This window comes from Paramisgurnus dabryanus, chromosome 10 (genome assembly GCF_030506205.2).
Source record: "Paramisgurnus dabryanus chromosome 10, PD_genome_1.1, whole genome shotgun sequence".
Taxonomy (NCBI): Eukaryota; Metazoa; Chordata; class Actinopteri; order Cypriniformes; family Cobitidae; genus Paramisgurnus; species Paramisgurnus dabryanus.
The window spans coordinates 28295647-28308552 of record NC_133346.1 but is presented as its reverse complement, the minus strand read 5'-3'; the positions used below and the strand labels follow the sequence as shown (position 1 = coordinate 28308552).

The 12906-nt window shown below is 36.0% G+C and overlaps 1 protein-coding gene across 5 annotated transcripts in view; it reads right to left on the bottom strand.

Annotated features, from left to right (window-relative positions):
* The window catches only part of pam (peptidylglycine alpha-amidating monooxygenase), a 63443-nt gene that overhangs the window by 841 nt on the left and 49696 nt on the right, over positions 1-12906 (bottom strand). For 4 of the 5 annotated variants that reach the window (XM_065240566.2, XM_065240565.1, XM_065240569.1 and 1 more), the window contains 10 exons: positions 9593-9728; positions 5582-5698; positions 5387-5459; positions 4798-5008; positions 4451-4654; positions 3044-3162; positions 2435-2534; positions 774-827; positions 272-547; positions 134-196 (listed from right to left, as the gene is read on the bottom strand). In XM_065240566.2, coding sequence (XP_065096638.1) covers positions 134-196; positions 272-547; positions 774-827; positions 2435-2534; positions 3044-3162; positions 4451-4654; positions 4798-5008; positions 5387-5459; positions 5582-5698; positions 9593-9728 — 1353 coding nt within the window. The remainder of the gene's footprint in view (positions 1-133; positions 197-271; positions 548-773; positions 828-2434; positions 2535-3043; positions 3163-4450; positions 4655-4797; positions 5009-5386; positions 5460-5581; positions 5699-9592; positions 9729-12906) is intronic. The other variant, XM_065240568.1, reaches the window with a different exon arrangement.

Here is a 12906-nt window from a genome sequence, read left to right as displayed (position 1 = left end):
GAGAGAGAAACAAAGCAAACACCTTATGAAAAAAAATGCAACATTACAAGGTAACATGACAAGCACCTGTCATTGTGTATCATAACTGAATGCTAAAAATAACTTGTAAATGATTAAGAAAACGCCAGCTTACCTCTTAGTTTACCCAAGATTCCACCTGTTGACCCAGATGGCTCCAACTTCACCTCACAATCATCTTTAAAAAAAAAAAGGAAATCAATCAACCATATACAACAACTCATGAATACAACAAACAGAGCCTAACTGTTACCTCTGTACATGTGACCCTTTCTCCAGCGGATTAAGACGGCAAGAGCGATGACAGCCACCAATGGGATGAGCAATAAAGTGGTGATGAGAGCGGGGGACATTCCCTGAGCGCGCTCATTGGCCAACGTCTTGGATTTCTCTTCCTCTTTGGGAGTTGCCAGCGGCTGATGAAGCTCTTTATGTGGCGGCTCTTGAATTTTCTGTACATTTACCTCTGAAGACTTCACTGGAGACTTGAGTAACGGCTTTAGATTGGCCTGTACAAATGTTTCTGTTTCTTACATGACACAAAGGGAAAAATAATATTAGAAAGTCTGAAACATTGATTGTGTTGGGAAAATGATCTTGTATATGAACGAAAAAGCACAAATTTAACATGGGTGCTTCAGCTGTTTGAATACTTTAACATGACGTCCAGATTTACTGTGATTTGTTTTTTAAATCAGCACAAATTAAAGAGAGTACAACAAATACTATGATCTATGATAAATAAATAAAATTACCTTCAATCTCTTGGACCTCAATTCCACCTTTTTTGACAGAGCGATGTTCTGCCTCTGAAACAAAAAAAAATTATTTATGATGTTAAAACAAAAATATAGACCAAAACCGAAAAGTCCGAAAAAATGGTACCTAGCTGTCACTGGGGCAGTACCCTTTGAAAAGGTTCTAAAATGTACAATTTAGGTACAGATATGTAAACATGTGTTATCAATATGTACCTTCAGAGGCGTCATGCCTATTGAAACTGAGGGGGGCATGTGCCCCCTTAAAATAAATTGATGCATGATGCCCCTGTGTACCTTAAAGGTACCATTATGAACTCTTTAGGTGCAAGGTGTACCTTTTGAAAGGGTACCACCCTAGTGACAGCCAAGGGCCATTTTTTGACATTTGTTTCTGATAGTGTGGATTAAATCTGTGAAACTTTCAATCACAGAAGGCGAGTATTTCAGCTTAAATCACATTGGATGTTAAACAATGTATGAGGCATACTCAAGGCCATGTCTGGTACTGTACGTTCTCTGCATGTTTCTTTAAAGAAAAGCAGTCGTGACTCGTGAGAAGTCGCTTACAAGATACACAAAATGACTGTTGTCCTTTAAACATAACAAAACTGATATACACAACATAAGGAAACACATTTGATTTTGTCCCACAATATAAACAGAAATAAAAGTAATTAATGTTTAGACAACACATCAACAAGTCAGACAAAAGGAACAGCTATAATATATGGATAGTATTGTATGTGAATGAACTGAAAAGTGGGCATGGTGCAGGTGCCGAGGCTAAATTCAATTCAATTAAATTTTATTTATATAGCGCTTTTCACAATTGTTAATTGTTTCAAAGCAGCTTTACATGAATAGATGTAGGGGAAAACACAGAAAAATCGATGGATAATATAAGAAGCAGAATACAGCGGCTAAAGATAAACTGTACAAGCTAGCATAGTAATAATGTAACGTATACAGTAAAGTGCTAGGTTAAGCCAATGTTGGCTGACTCTCCAGGGGATGAAAAACTCCTAGGAGGAGAAAACCCCTTGAGAGAGATACCTATATATTTATATATATAAACACGATAGGGATATGAAACGTGTAAGCGGATTAAACTGGTTCAGCCGGTGGCCGTTGGTCAGGCATCGGCTGGGCATCACATTGGTCAACACACAACTTCTGATTTTAATTCTCTACATAAATATTTGTATGGATTCAATACATTGTTATGTAACACGCTGGTGCATCTCTATTCAAATTTCTCAATTTCTTTAATACTGAACTTTGTTAAAAAAGTGCTATATGCGAAGCGAAACATGGCCTGGATTCAGCTACAAACATGAGCCTGATACTGCTATTATACACCTGATTCACAAAATTAATAGATCAAGTGAAATTTATATAAAAAATGTCTATATTACACAAATTTGATTTGTGCTATATGCTAAATAAAAGAGTTTATAAAGAAACTTATTAAAATATCTGCTTAGTAATCAATAATTTTTAATTTAAAATCTGAATTGGTTAAAATGTCTTAATTGGTAAGACCCTGAATGTTTTTTTATTATAACAAATACCTTAAATTGATGCATTTGTTAGTTTTTGCAGTTAATTTTTTTTAATAATTTAAACAATATATTTCTTTTCAAATCTTAACTTACTTTCAGACTGAACAAACTTCATCACAGAATTTGAGGCCGCATCTCCAACAAAGCAGCTCCCGTCTGAAGTGACTACAATATCATGAGGTAATTTAAACTCCTAAAAGAAAAGGGAGAAAATTCTTCAGACATCATATATATATATATAAAAAGACCTAAGAGAAAACTGGAAAAAACCAACAACATTTGCAATGTAGTCAGTTAAAGGTACATGCACACCAGATTCCTTAAAAATAATTTTTTTATTAAGGTATATAAAGAATGGGTAAACAAATGTGAAACAAAATGGATCTTGTAGTATAGTATAATTGTAGTATAATATTGGATTATTTATTTAGGCCAGGCTCTTAAAGTTATGTAATATTTGTGTTACACCTCCAGTGGCATCATACAATCATTTTGGCTAATTTCTGTAAATAATCTATTTAAGACTACCAAACAGGGTCTGTTGGTTGTTACTGTATTTTACAATTCACCTTTATTAGAGTGCATTAGCTAATGATGACACTGTTTACAGTACACATCAGCACAGACAAACATTTGAATGTTTTGGTTGTGTGTTTTTTGGGAGTGTGTAGTCTAAATATGTTTGCATGCCCTCATTGGTACCTGTGTGTCTGGACTGAACGAATCCAGGATTTCCTTGGTTGAATAATTGAGCACAAACCCTTGGAGGGGTGCAGCTCGACCATATGTTGACTCTCCATTCACAGCATAGATGAGACCATCTAAAAACAACACATTATTAGCATTATTTATGCAGTCTGTGTTAATAATCTGGGTTGTGCATCAGTTATCAAAGGGCCTGTATGCTTTTGAACATCTATTCACAATGAAAGATCAAAGGTCTCATAAATTCAATCTGTTAGTGATACGTTCCTCTGAGAATTTACTACGACTGTAGGTTTATGTAAGAAGAAGTTGATCATATTAATTCAATGTAAAGTTACAAACTTTCATTTAGTTGTTTCATGGAAAAATGTTGCTAAGATGTCTATTGCTCAGACAATGGAAAAAAGATCTCAGGGTTCGCGAGCACCATAAAGTAGGAGAAATGTAGATAGGCAATGTGATGTGCACTATAAAACTTCCCCTCCAAAGCGCTCAAATCTCACACTATTGTACAATCAAATATGGTGCATTAAAGGAAGGATAGGCAATTTCGAAGAGACTAGCCATAGCAAGATAGCTTTAAGATCCCATCCTCCCTTCCCCAAAGCCATGCCTCCACCAAAGCACAGGAACTCCGCTTTTAGCTGTCTTGATCCATTTTTATATTTTATCTCAAAGGTGCTTCTAAGACTGTTTTGTTTTTTATCTTCCCTTTCTTGTGCCATGTTTTGTCGGTTCAGGTGGAAATAAGGTACAGTAGTCGCTAATTGCCTTTTATTCTCGCTTTGTCTGCATGGCATAATGGAACATGCTGGTTTGCCAGATCTGCATACTGTAACTAACTTAACTAGCCCAATCATCCTAGCCCAAATAAAATCATCATTCCTTAAGATTGACGAACAAAATAATTAGCAGCAACAATGAAAAAGTGATCAAATTTCACCAGAAAATGGCAGAGATTGTCTGCATGGGCAGGGTGCATAGAGGTACTCAAAAACATAGTCTGACAGGCAAGTAGGACATCCTATTATTGCAGGCAGACCGAATGCAATGATTGGACGAGCATTTTATGGTCTTGAACCTTCCACAAAAAATACATATATTTACAAGACCACTTGTAATGACTGCTATGAGGATATGAAAAGATTTTCAACCAGCATAGCATAAAATCCTTCTGGAAAAAAAACACCCTGCCTTTAATACACATTTCAGGTTTGATGTGCTAAAATCAGCAAAATTTCTCATTTTGTTATTTACAAATAAAAACAGCACGAGGGTCAATAAAAATGATTTAAACCTTGATTTCCATGATTTTGTATTAGCTAATAATTATCTTATAATAACCAACATCTTATAGATCAAACGCTGAGCAGCTGCAGACAGATATAATCTTTTCATTCAAACCTTGCAAAGGCGAGTATGCGATGGCAAACACTTCTCCTCCAAATTCATCTTTTTTGATCTCCTTCACGAACTCGCCGGTCTCTGCCATGAAGCACTGAATCCGTCCATTGTCCCGGTCGGCCACGCACAGCTCCCTTTTATCCGGCAGGAAAGTCAGGCTGTGTGGGATCAAGAATGGAATACGCCGTCTCCTGTCCGAAGAGCCTTGGCCATCAACAAAAGAAAAAAAAGATGATAAAATTCAACCAGAACATTCTGCTTTGCTTATTCAACTTTAACAAAAAATTCCCACTACTGCAGTATTATTATCTTTCTAGGGATCTGATGTTGATGTCTTCTGTGTGTACCTGCACCCCAGTATGTAATATATTTGCCCTTTGGTGAAAATTTGAGAATCCTGGAATTGCAATAGCCATCTGAGACATAAACGTTTCCAGTGACGGGATCCACGGCCACGTCTGTAGGTTGGCAGAAATGACTATTGTCACTGCCCGGCTTGAAAGCTTCTCCCAGGACAATAAGCTGTTGATCTTTTCCATCACCGCTGAGCTTATATACCTGAGGATTCACAGTAAAGAGAGTTTAATGTGATGTAATTGTCACTCCATTATGTTCAAATATGAAAGTGGGATCTTTAATATTTGTGAGCCTGTCTTTGAACTCCAGATTTATGTCTCAAAATCTAATAATGAGATTTTGAGCATCAAATTTGATTTCAATCTTTGACATTATTTTACTCAGTTTATATTAAAGACATCAAGATTATATTTTCACACAATGTTCTTTATATTATGTGGGATGATTTTATGTATTAAATCAAAACAAAAATACTTTAGCTGGGATTTCACATGGGTCACAAAATATATTAAAGAGGTTTCCATTTTTTAAGAAGCTTAAACAAGTATTTGCATAAATTATTATTTTGGTTGCCTTTACCTGATGAAGTGCTACATCTGTAACCCAGTAATTATCATCCTTGTCTGTAGTTATTCCATGTGGCATATAAAACCTGGTTAAATAAACATAAGTCCACAATAACTTTGTACACATTCTATTAAATAAAAAAAAGACATTTATACAGTATGAGCGGTACAAAATGCCTGAACAAATGCAGTGTAAAGAAAGATTTACATGTTTCTCCCAGAAGCTCTGAGCACTCGGCCTTTCACTGGATCCACCAATACGATTGTAGACTGCTGAATGGGACCCAAAGACCTCTGCTGGTAAACGCCATTGTTGTTAAAAGAGCTGACAGAGGGGAAAAAAATCACTTGATTTAGTCTAACAGCATATTTCTCTTTATAAAGTTTTTTTGTGGTGGGGTTTACATCTTGAAATGAAATACAATCATGATTTAGGCAAACAGTTCCTAAAAAGGAAAACTGACATGTTAACTATCTTTTGCATTTTATTGGATTGTAAGGTAAAGCCTGGGTTTCCCCATGCTGTCTTGCATGCAAATTTATTCACGCTGCAAGTCTAGCATGAAAACTATGAACCTTTTTTGCCCTTGAAATAGGAAACCAATCACAGAACGGGGAGGGGGCAGCTGTGTGCACAAGTACCGATAAAAGCTGTTTACGTTTTAATTGATGTCGCTCTACATACGTCATCTGATATAATTAAAATGATTGGCTTTGAGCTACGTACAGACGCATTTGTAGACATTCGTAGCGCCCAATAACCGGCTTTGGGCATTCGTAAACCACGCCTCAAATATAAGAAAATGAGCGTATGGTTTCCAGACCACGTCTCATTCTCTATGAGACTGGTCTGGTGTTAGCCAGTATAGGGTAAATACCTCACATGATAGTGTATTCATAATGCAAAGTGAACTAATATTCAGTGTTGGGAAAAGTTACTTTTAAAAGTAATGCATTGCAATATTAAGTTACTTCCCAAAAAAGTAACTAATTGCGTTACTTAGTTACTTTTCATGGAAAGTAATACTTACGTTACTTTTGCGTTACTTTTTATTACTTGGCTGAGGCTTGATCTCTTTCAGGCATTGTAGGTGTTTTTTATAACTGAGAAATTCTGCATTTAGAAATGTCATTTTCCATCGCAAAAATGTCAAGCTCTGGCCTACCATCTCCGTTTCTGACTCAAACTGTTCCTGCTCAGGCGCGCATGCATAAAGTGCATAATTCTAAGTGACTACATTCAGTTTAATTCAGTACATTATTATAATATTTTTAATCAAATTAATTTTTAAAAAGTAACTGAAATATTGTGTACATTTTTAAAGAAATATTACTTTACTTGTTACTTCAGAAAAGTAATATTATTACTTAATGCACGTTATTGTAATATGTTACCCCAACACTGCTAATATTTAACTGAAAACCAACCTGTCCATTTCAGGATCTAATTAAAATACCTATTGGTTTTCACTCCAATAAAAATACATGTGCCTGTGATGCTGACACCAACAAACATGTGAAGTGTTTTCTTAGTGCTTTTAAATTGTTTTCATTTAGTGACATTTTTGTGTCATAAATTATATAAAATACATATATGATTTATTCAGTTTATTTAAAATAAAATAAAAACACTGGTTAGAGCCAAACTTTGTTTGGCTTAAAATATGTAATCCAAGTTGACCGGTATGCTTGTTTTCGCAATTATAAAGATGTTGAAAAATAATATTATATTTGATATTAATATTCATATAAATAAAATAACATGAAAATAAAAAAGCCCACAGTAATGAACTGTATCAATTGCTGGATAAACTGTTTACTGTGAATATTAATAATGAATTTAATATTTATTATACTTAAATGCAAGCACTTTATAAGACACCACTTCTGAAAGGGCCCCTAACCTAGGTGTTTTCAGCAATATTGAAATAGTCTTTGCTATTCCCAGAATGTGTCTGTAAAGTTTTAGCTCAAAACAAACCACAGATCTGTCATTATACAATGTATACAATACGTGTGTCTTTTTAAATGCAAAGGAAGATTCAGTTCCCCTCCCCGTATGCAAAGTAGGGGGTAGAGCGGACTACAAAAACTACATCAAAACATGTGTCTCTGAAAGTCACAGACTCACTCGAGAGATGGAATGCATTACCCATCTCTATAATAGGACGCATAAACATTATAAAGATGTCAATTCTACCTAAATTTTTATACCTTTTCCAGTCAATTCCACTTCCAATACCTGCTACATTTTTTCTCACACTCAAGAAAATACTTACTAGATTTATATGGAATAATAAACGCCCTCGATTACGCTTGTCCCTACTATACTTACCATATGACCGGGGAGGACTTAGAGTGCCAAATATTAAACTTTATTACTGGGCAGCCCAACTCTGTACAGCTATGTATTATTTCAATAATACGGACCCTTCCCCGGCATGGGTTGACATAGAAAAAAATGAAATACCAGTCTCACTACAGACGTATCTTTATTCTTCCCCAATTAAAATGCTTAAAAAAAATACTAAAAATCCTTTTCTTAAAAATACAATATCTGTTTGGTACGAAGCTCATGATTATCTAGGCGAAAAAATTACACTGTCACGTTTTTCACCAATCTGGGGTAATAAAAGCTTTATACCTGGCAGAAGTGATAAGGGTTTTAAAAACTGGACGTATAAAGGAATTGACCAAGTAAAGGATTTATATGAGGAAGGTATGTTGATGTCATTTCAACAAATGGTGACAAAATATGCTCTCCCTCAGAAACACTTCTTTAAATATCTACAGGTCAGGAGCTTTGTACACTCTCAAATTAAAACATACTCAGAACCACCCTTGTCAATTATAGAAAACCACACTTTAAAACATTTAAATGCTCGGGGCAACTTATCATTGTTTTATAACATACTTTTAGAAGGATCAAAAGACAATTCTTTATCTTATTTGGCAGCATGGAAAAATGATTTGCAGGAAGATATTTCAATAGAAGAATGGCAAGATTCATGTCTATTTGCTCAAACCCACAGTGTTAATACAAGGTGTAAACTGTTGCAATACAAATGGCTTTTAAGGACATACATTACCCCTGTAAAACTAAATAGGTACAATCCCAATATCCCTGACAACTGTACAAAATGCAAAGAAGAAATTGGTACACTTTTCCACTGTGTATGGGAATGTAATGAGCTTCAAAAATTCTGGAAAGAAATTCTTACTCTGATTGGTCAATTAATTGGAGAAAATGTCCCTTTTGAACCAAAACTTTGTTTATTTCATATATACCCAATTAATTTGGTGGTAAATTCAAGAAAACGTAAACTAATAGATTTTAGTCTACTACAGGCTAAGCGTGTTATTGCACTAAAATGGAAAGAGATTCAAAGACCCTCTTCTAACCAATGGATCAAGGAAATGTCCTCTAACCTTGCTATGGAAAAATTGACATTTGCTATCAAAGGGAAGTTAAAAGAGTTTTATAACATCTGGACTCCCTTTCTACACTTTTGCGACCAAGTGGACCTGACAGCAAAATAACTTTGGCCCAGAGCAAACAAGGTTAAAGAACACTGAATTGCTGCAATTCTTGAAGTTAGTATTGTATCATTAAAATATTATCTTTTGTAAGTGCAATTTATGTAATTTCCTTTTATTGATTTATTTTTAATGTTCCAGTTTTTTTTTTATTATAATTTTTTATTTTTTTTATATATATATTTTTTTATATATATAATTTTTTTTTTATATATATATACATTTTTTTTTTTTTTATAGTTTCTTTGATTTTTTTTTTTTTTTGTAGGGTGTTTATCTGTCTTGATGTGAAAAAAACCCAATAAAAATAGTAGTGAAAAAAAAAAAACATGTGTCTCTGGCCTAAGGTTGAACTACACCGTCATAAGGCAGAGTCTGTGAGCGGTTATGGTTGGGGCGTAATCAATGTGACATCACATTGATAGGGTACCCCCAACAGCCTGTTTTGTGTGACTGTTGCGGTTTAAAGGAGATAACACAAAGAAGAACAGATGGATTTGTATACTAACAAGATTTTTCTGCACACACACTGGAGACTCATTTTCTATTGTCTATTGAAATGTTCAATAGACCACAATATTAGATTTTAGTAACACCTGAATGAGAAACAGGTTGGTTTTCATTAAATAGAACTAAACTGTCTACTGAACACAATGCATTGAGTGTGTTTGTTTCAACATACTTCATTCCCCATCTGTGATCTCCTCTGTGGAAGATGACCAGGTTCTGTTCAGAGTTTAAAGCCAGACCAGACACCTGACCTAACTGCAGCTCCACCTCAGGCCAATCTGACATCTCCATCAGATGACTCTCTGCACCTGCGCACACACAAAAGGGTCAAACATCAACACATCTCCATAGACGCAATGCATTTTATACTGTCCAAACTGTTATATTCTATTCCCCTAACCTAACCCAATCCCTAACCCCAATGTCACAAAAACCTGTTGCCATTCTTTAATTTATGAAAAACTACCATTTAGTATGTTTTTTAGCTTTTCCGTTTATGGGGACACTCTTTGTGTCCCCGTAAACCATGTTTATAGCATAATAAACATGTCATTATACACTATTCATGTCCTCGTAAACCACATAGACCAACCCACACACACACACACATGCAGATAGTAACACAACAGTAACACAAATACTGTAAGCACTAGAATAGCATCTCTAAACATTCAACACATCAAATCTTACAGTGGAAATCTTATCACTCCTGTCAGTCAACATCACAAATAAGAGGCAACAGTGGACTATGGCCTTACCAAAACTGGACTACAAAAGATTGGAAAATATTACCTGCTCTGAATAGTCTGAAATTTTGCTGTGACATTCAGGTGGTGTGTTGTCTTTTTGGTTCCTGAGGACTTCCCTTTTATTGCTATGTAATTCAATTAAGCTCATGTTTACTGTACCATATCATATACTTTCCAAAATTCTCAGAAAGATAAGGACATGCATACAAATCAGAATTCAGGTTTAGAAAAACAAACACATACGACATGAAAGAAAGTGGGATACAATGAAAGAAAAAACAAAATGTTAAAGCGTAAAGCACATAGAGATAGAGATAACATGAGAAAATATAAATATACTGTTAAGTCAATGAGGATTTTGACTGATGATTGATGGTTAAACTAAAAGCTGATGAGAGCATAACAACAACAAATAAAAGATTAACTGCAAAGACAAAGTGATCCAAATGATGACTGTAGCAAATGTTGTACTATTGGTAGCTTTACTTCTTTAAAAAAAAATTAAAAACACTGTTTGAGCACCATTAGATGACACAATCTGGTTCAACCAGTTCCATGGGTTAAGAGTAAATTTGACCTATTTTACCAAGCAATGACATGACCCTATGGTGGGATTACCCATTTTACCAACCAATGACATGAGCCTTAAGCAGGATTATCTGTTTTACCAATAAATGACATGGGTCTAGGGTGGGATTACACATTTTACCAACCAGTGGCACAAGCCTAGGGTGGGATTACACGTTTTACCAACCAGTGGCACAAGCCTAGAGTGGGATTACACGTTTTACCAACCAGTGGCACAAGCCTAGGGTGAGATTACCCTGTTTAACCAACTAATGACATGAGCCTAGTCTGGGATTACCCATTTTACCAAGTTATGACACAAGTCTAAGGTGATATTACGTGTTTTACCAAACAATGACATGAGCCTTGGGTTGGAATACCCGTTTTACCAACCAATAACATGAGTCTGGGGTAGGATTACCCATTTTATCAACCAGTGGCACAAGTGTAGAGTAAGATTAACCTTTTATCCAACCAATCACATGAGCCAAGGGTGGGATTACCCATTTTACCAACCAATGACATGAGCCTTAAACAGGATTATCTGTTTTACCAATAAATGACATGGGTCTAGGGTGGGATTACACATTTTACCAACCAGTGGCACAAGCCTAGGGTGGGATTACACGTTTTACCAACCAGTGGCACAAACCTAGAGTGGGATTACACGTTTTACCAACCAGTGGCACAAGCCTAGGGTGAGATTACCCTGTTTAACCAACTAATGACATGAGCCTAGTCTGGGATTACCCATTTTACCAAGTTATGACACAAGTCTAAGGTGATATTATGTGTTTTACCAAACAATGACATGAGCCTTGGGTTGGAATACCCGTTTTACCAACCAATAACATGAGTCTAGGGTAGGATTTCCCATTCTATCAACCAGTGGCACAAGTGTAGAGTAAGATTAACCTTTTATCCAACCAATCACATGAGCCTAGTCTGGGATTACCCATTTTACCAAGTTATGACACAAGTCTAAGGTGATATTATGTGTTTTACCAAACAATGACATGAGCCTTGGGTTGGAATACCCGTTTTACCAACCAATAACATGAGTCTAGGGTGGGATTACCCATTTTACCAACCAGTGGCACAAGTCTAGGGAGGGATTTCCTGTTTAACCAACCAATGACATGACCCTAGGGTGGGATTACCCATTTTACCAACCACTGACATGAGCCTGAAGCAGGATTATCTGTTTTACCAATAAATGACATGGGTCAAGGGTTGGATTACACGTTTTACCAACCAGTGGCACAATCCTAGAGTGGGATTACCCGCTTTACCAACCAGTGGCACAAGTCTATGGTGGGATTACCCGTTTAACCAACTAATGACATGAACCTCGTGTGGGTTTACCAATTTAACCAAGTTATGGCACAAGTCTAGGGTGATATTACGTGTTTTACCAAACAATGACAAGCCTGGGGTGGGTTTACCCGTTTTACCAACCAATAACATGAGCCTAGGGTAGGATTAACCATTTTATCAACCAGTGGCACAAGTGTAGAGTGAGATTACCCGTTTATCCAACCAATAACAAGAGCCTAGGGTGGGATTACCCATTTTACCAACCAATTAATGAGTGTTGGCTGTTATTACCAATTTTACCAACCAGTGGCACAAGTCTAGGGAGGGATTATCTGTTTATCCAACCAATGACATGATCCAAGGTTGAGATTACCAATTCTACCAACCAGTGGCACAAGTCTAGGGAGGGATTTAATTTTTAACCAACCAATGACATGAGCCTTGGGTGGGATTACACATTTTACAAACCAGTGGCACAAGTCTAGGGTGGCACTACATGTTTTAGCAACAAATGACATGAGCCTAGGGTGGGATTGCCCATTTTACCAACCAGTGGCACAAGTGTAGGGTGAGATTACCCGTTTAACCAACCAATGAAATGAGCGTAGGGAGGAATTACTTGTTTAACAAACCATTGAGATGATCATAGGGTGGTATTACACATTTTACCAACCAGTGGCACAAGTCTAGGGTGCGATTACCCATTTCACCAACCAATGATTTGAGTCGTGGGTGGGATTATTTGTTTTACAAACCACTAACCAACATGAAACCTACTTTAAAATACTGAAAAATAATGTTTATAAATAATGCTAAAGTGCCAAATTCCTACATACAACATTTAATACTATGA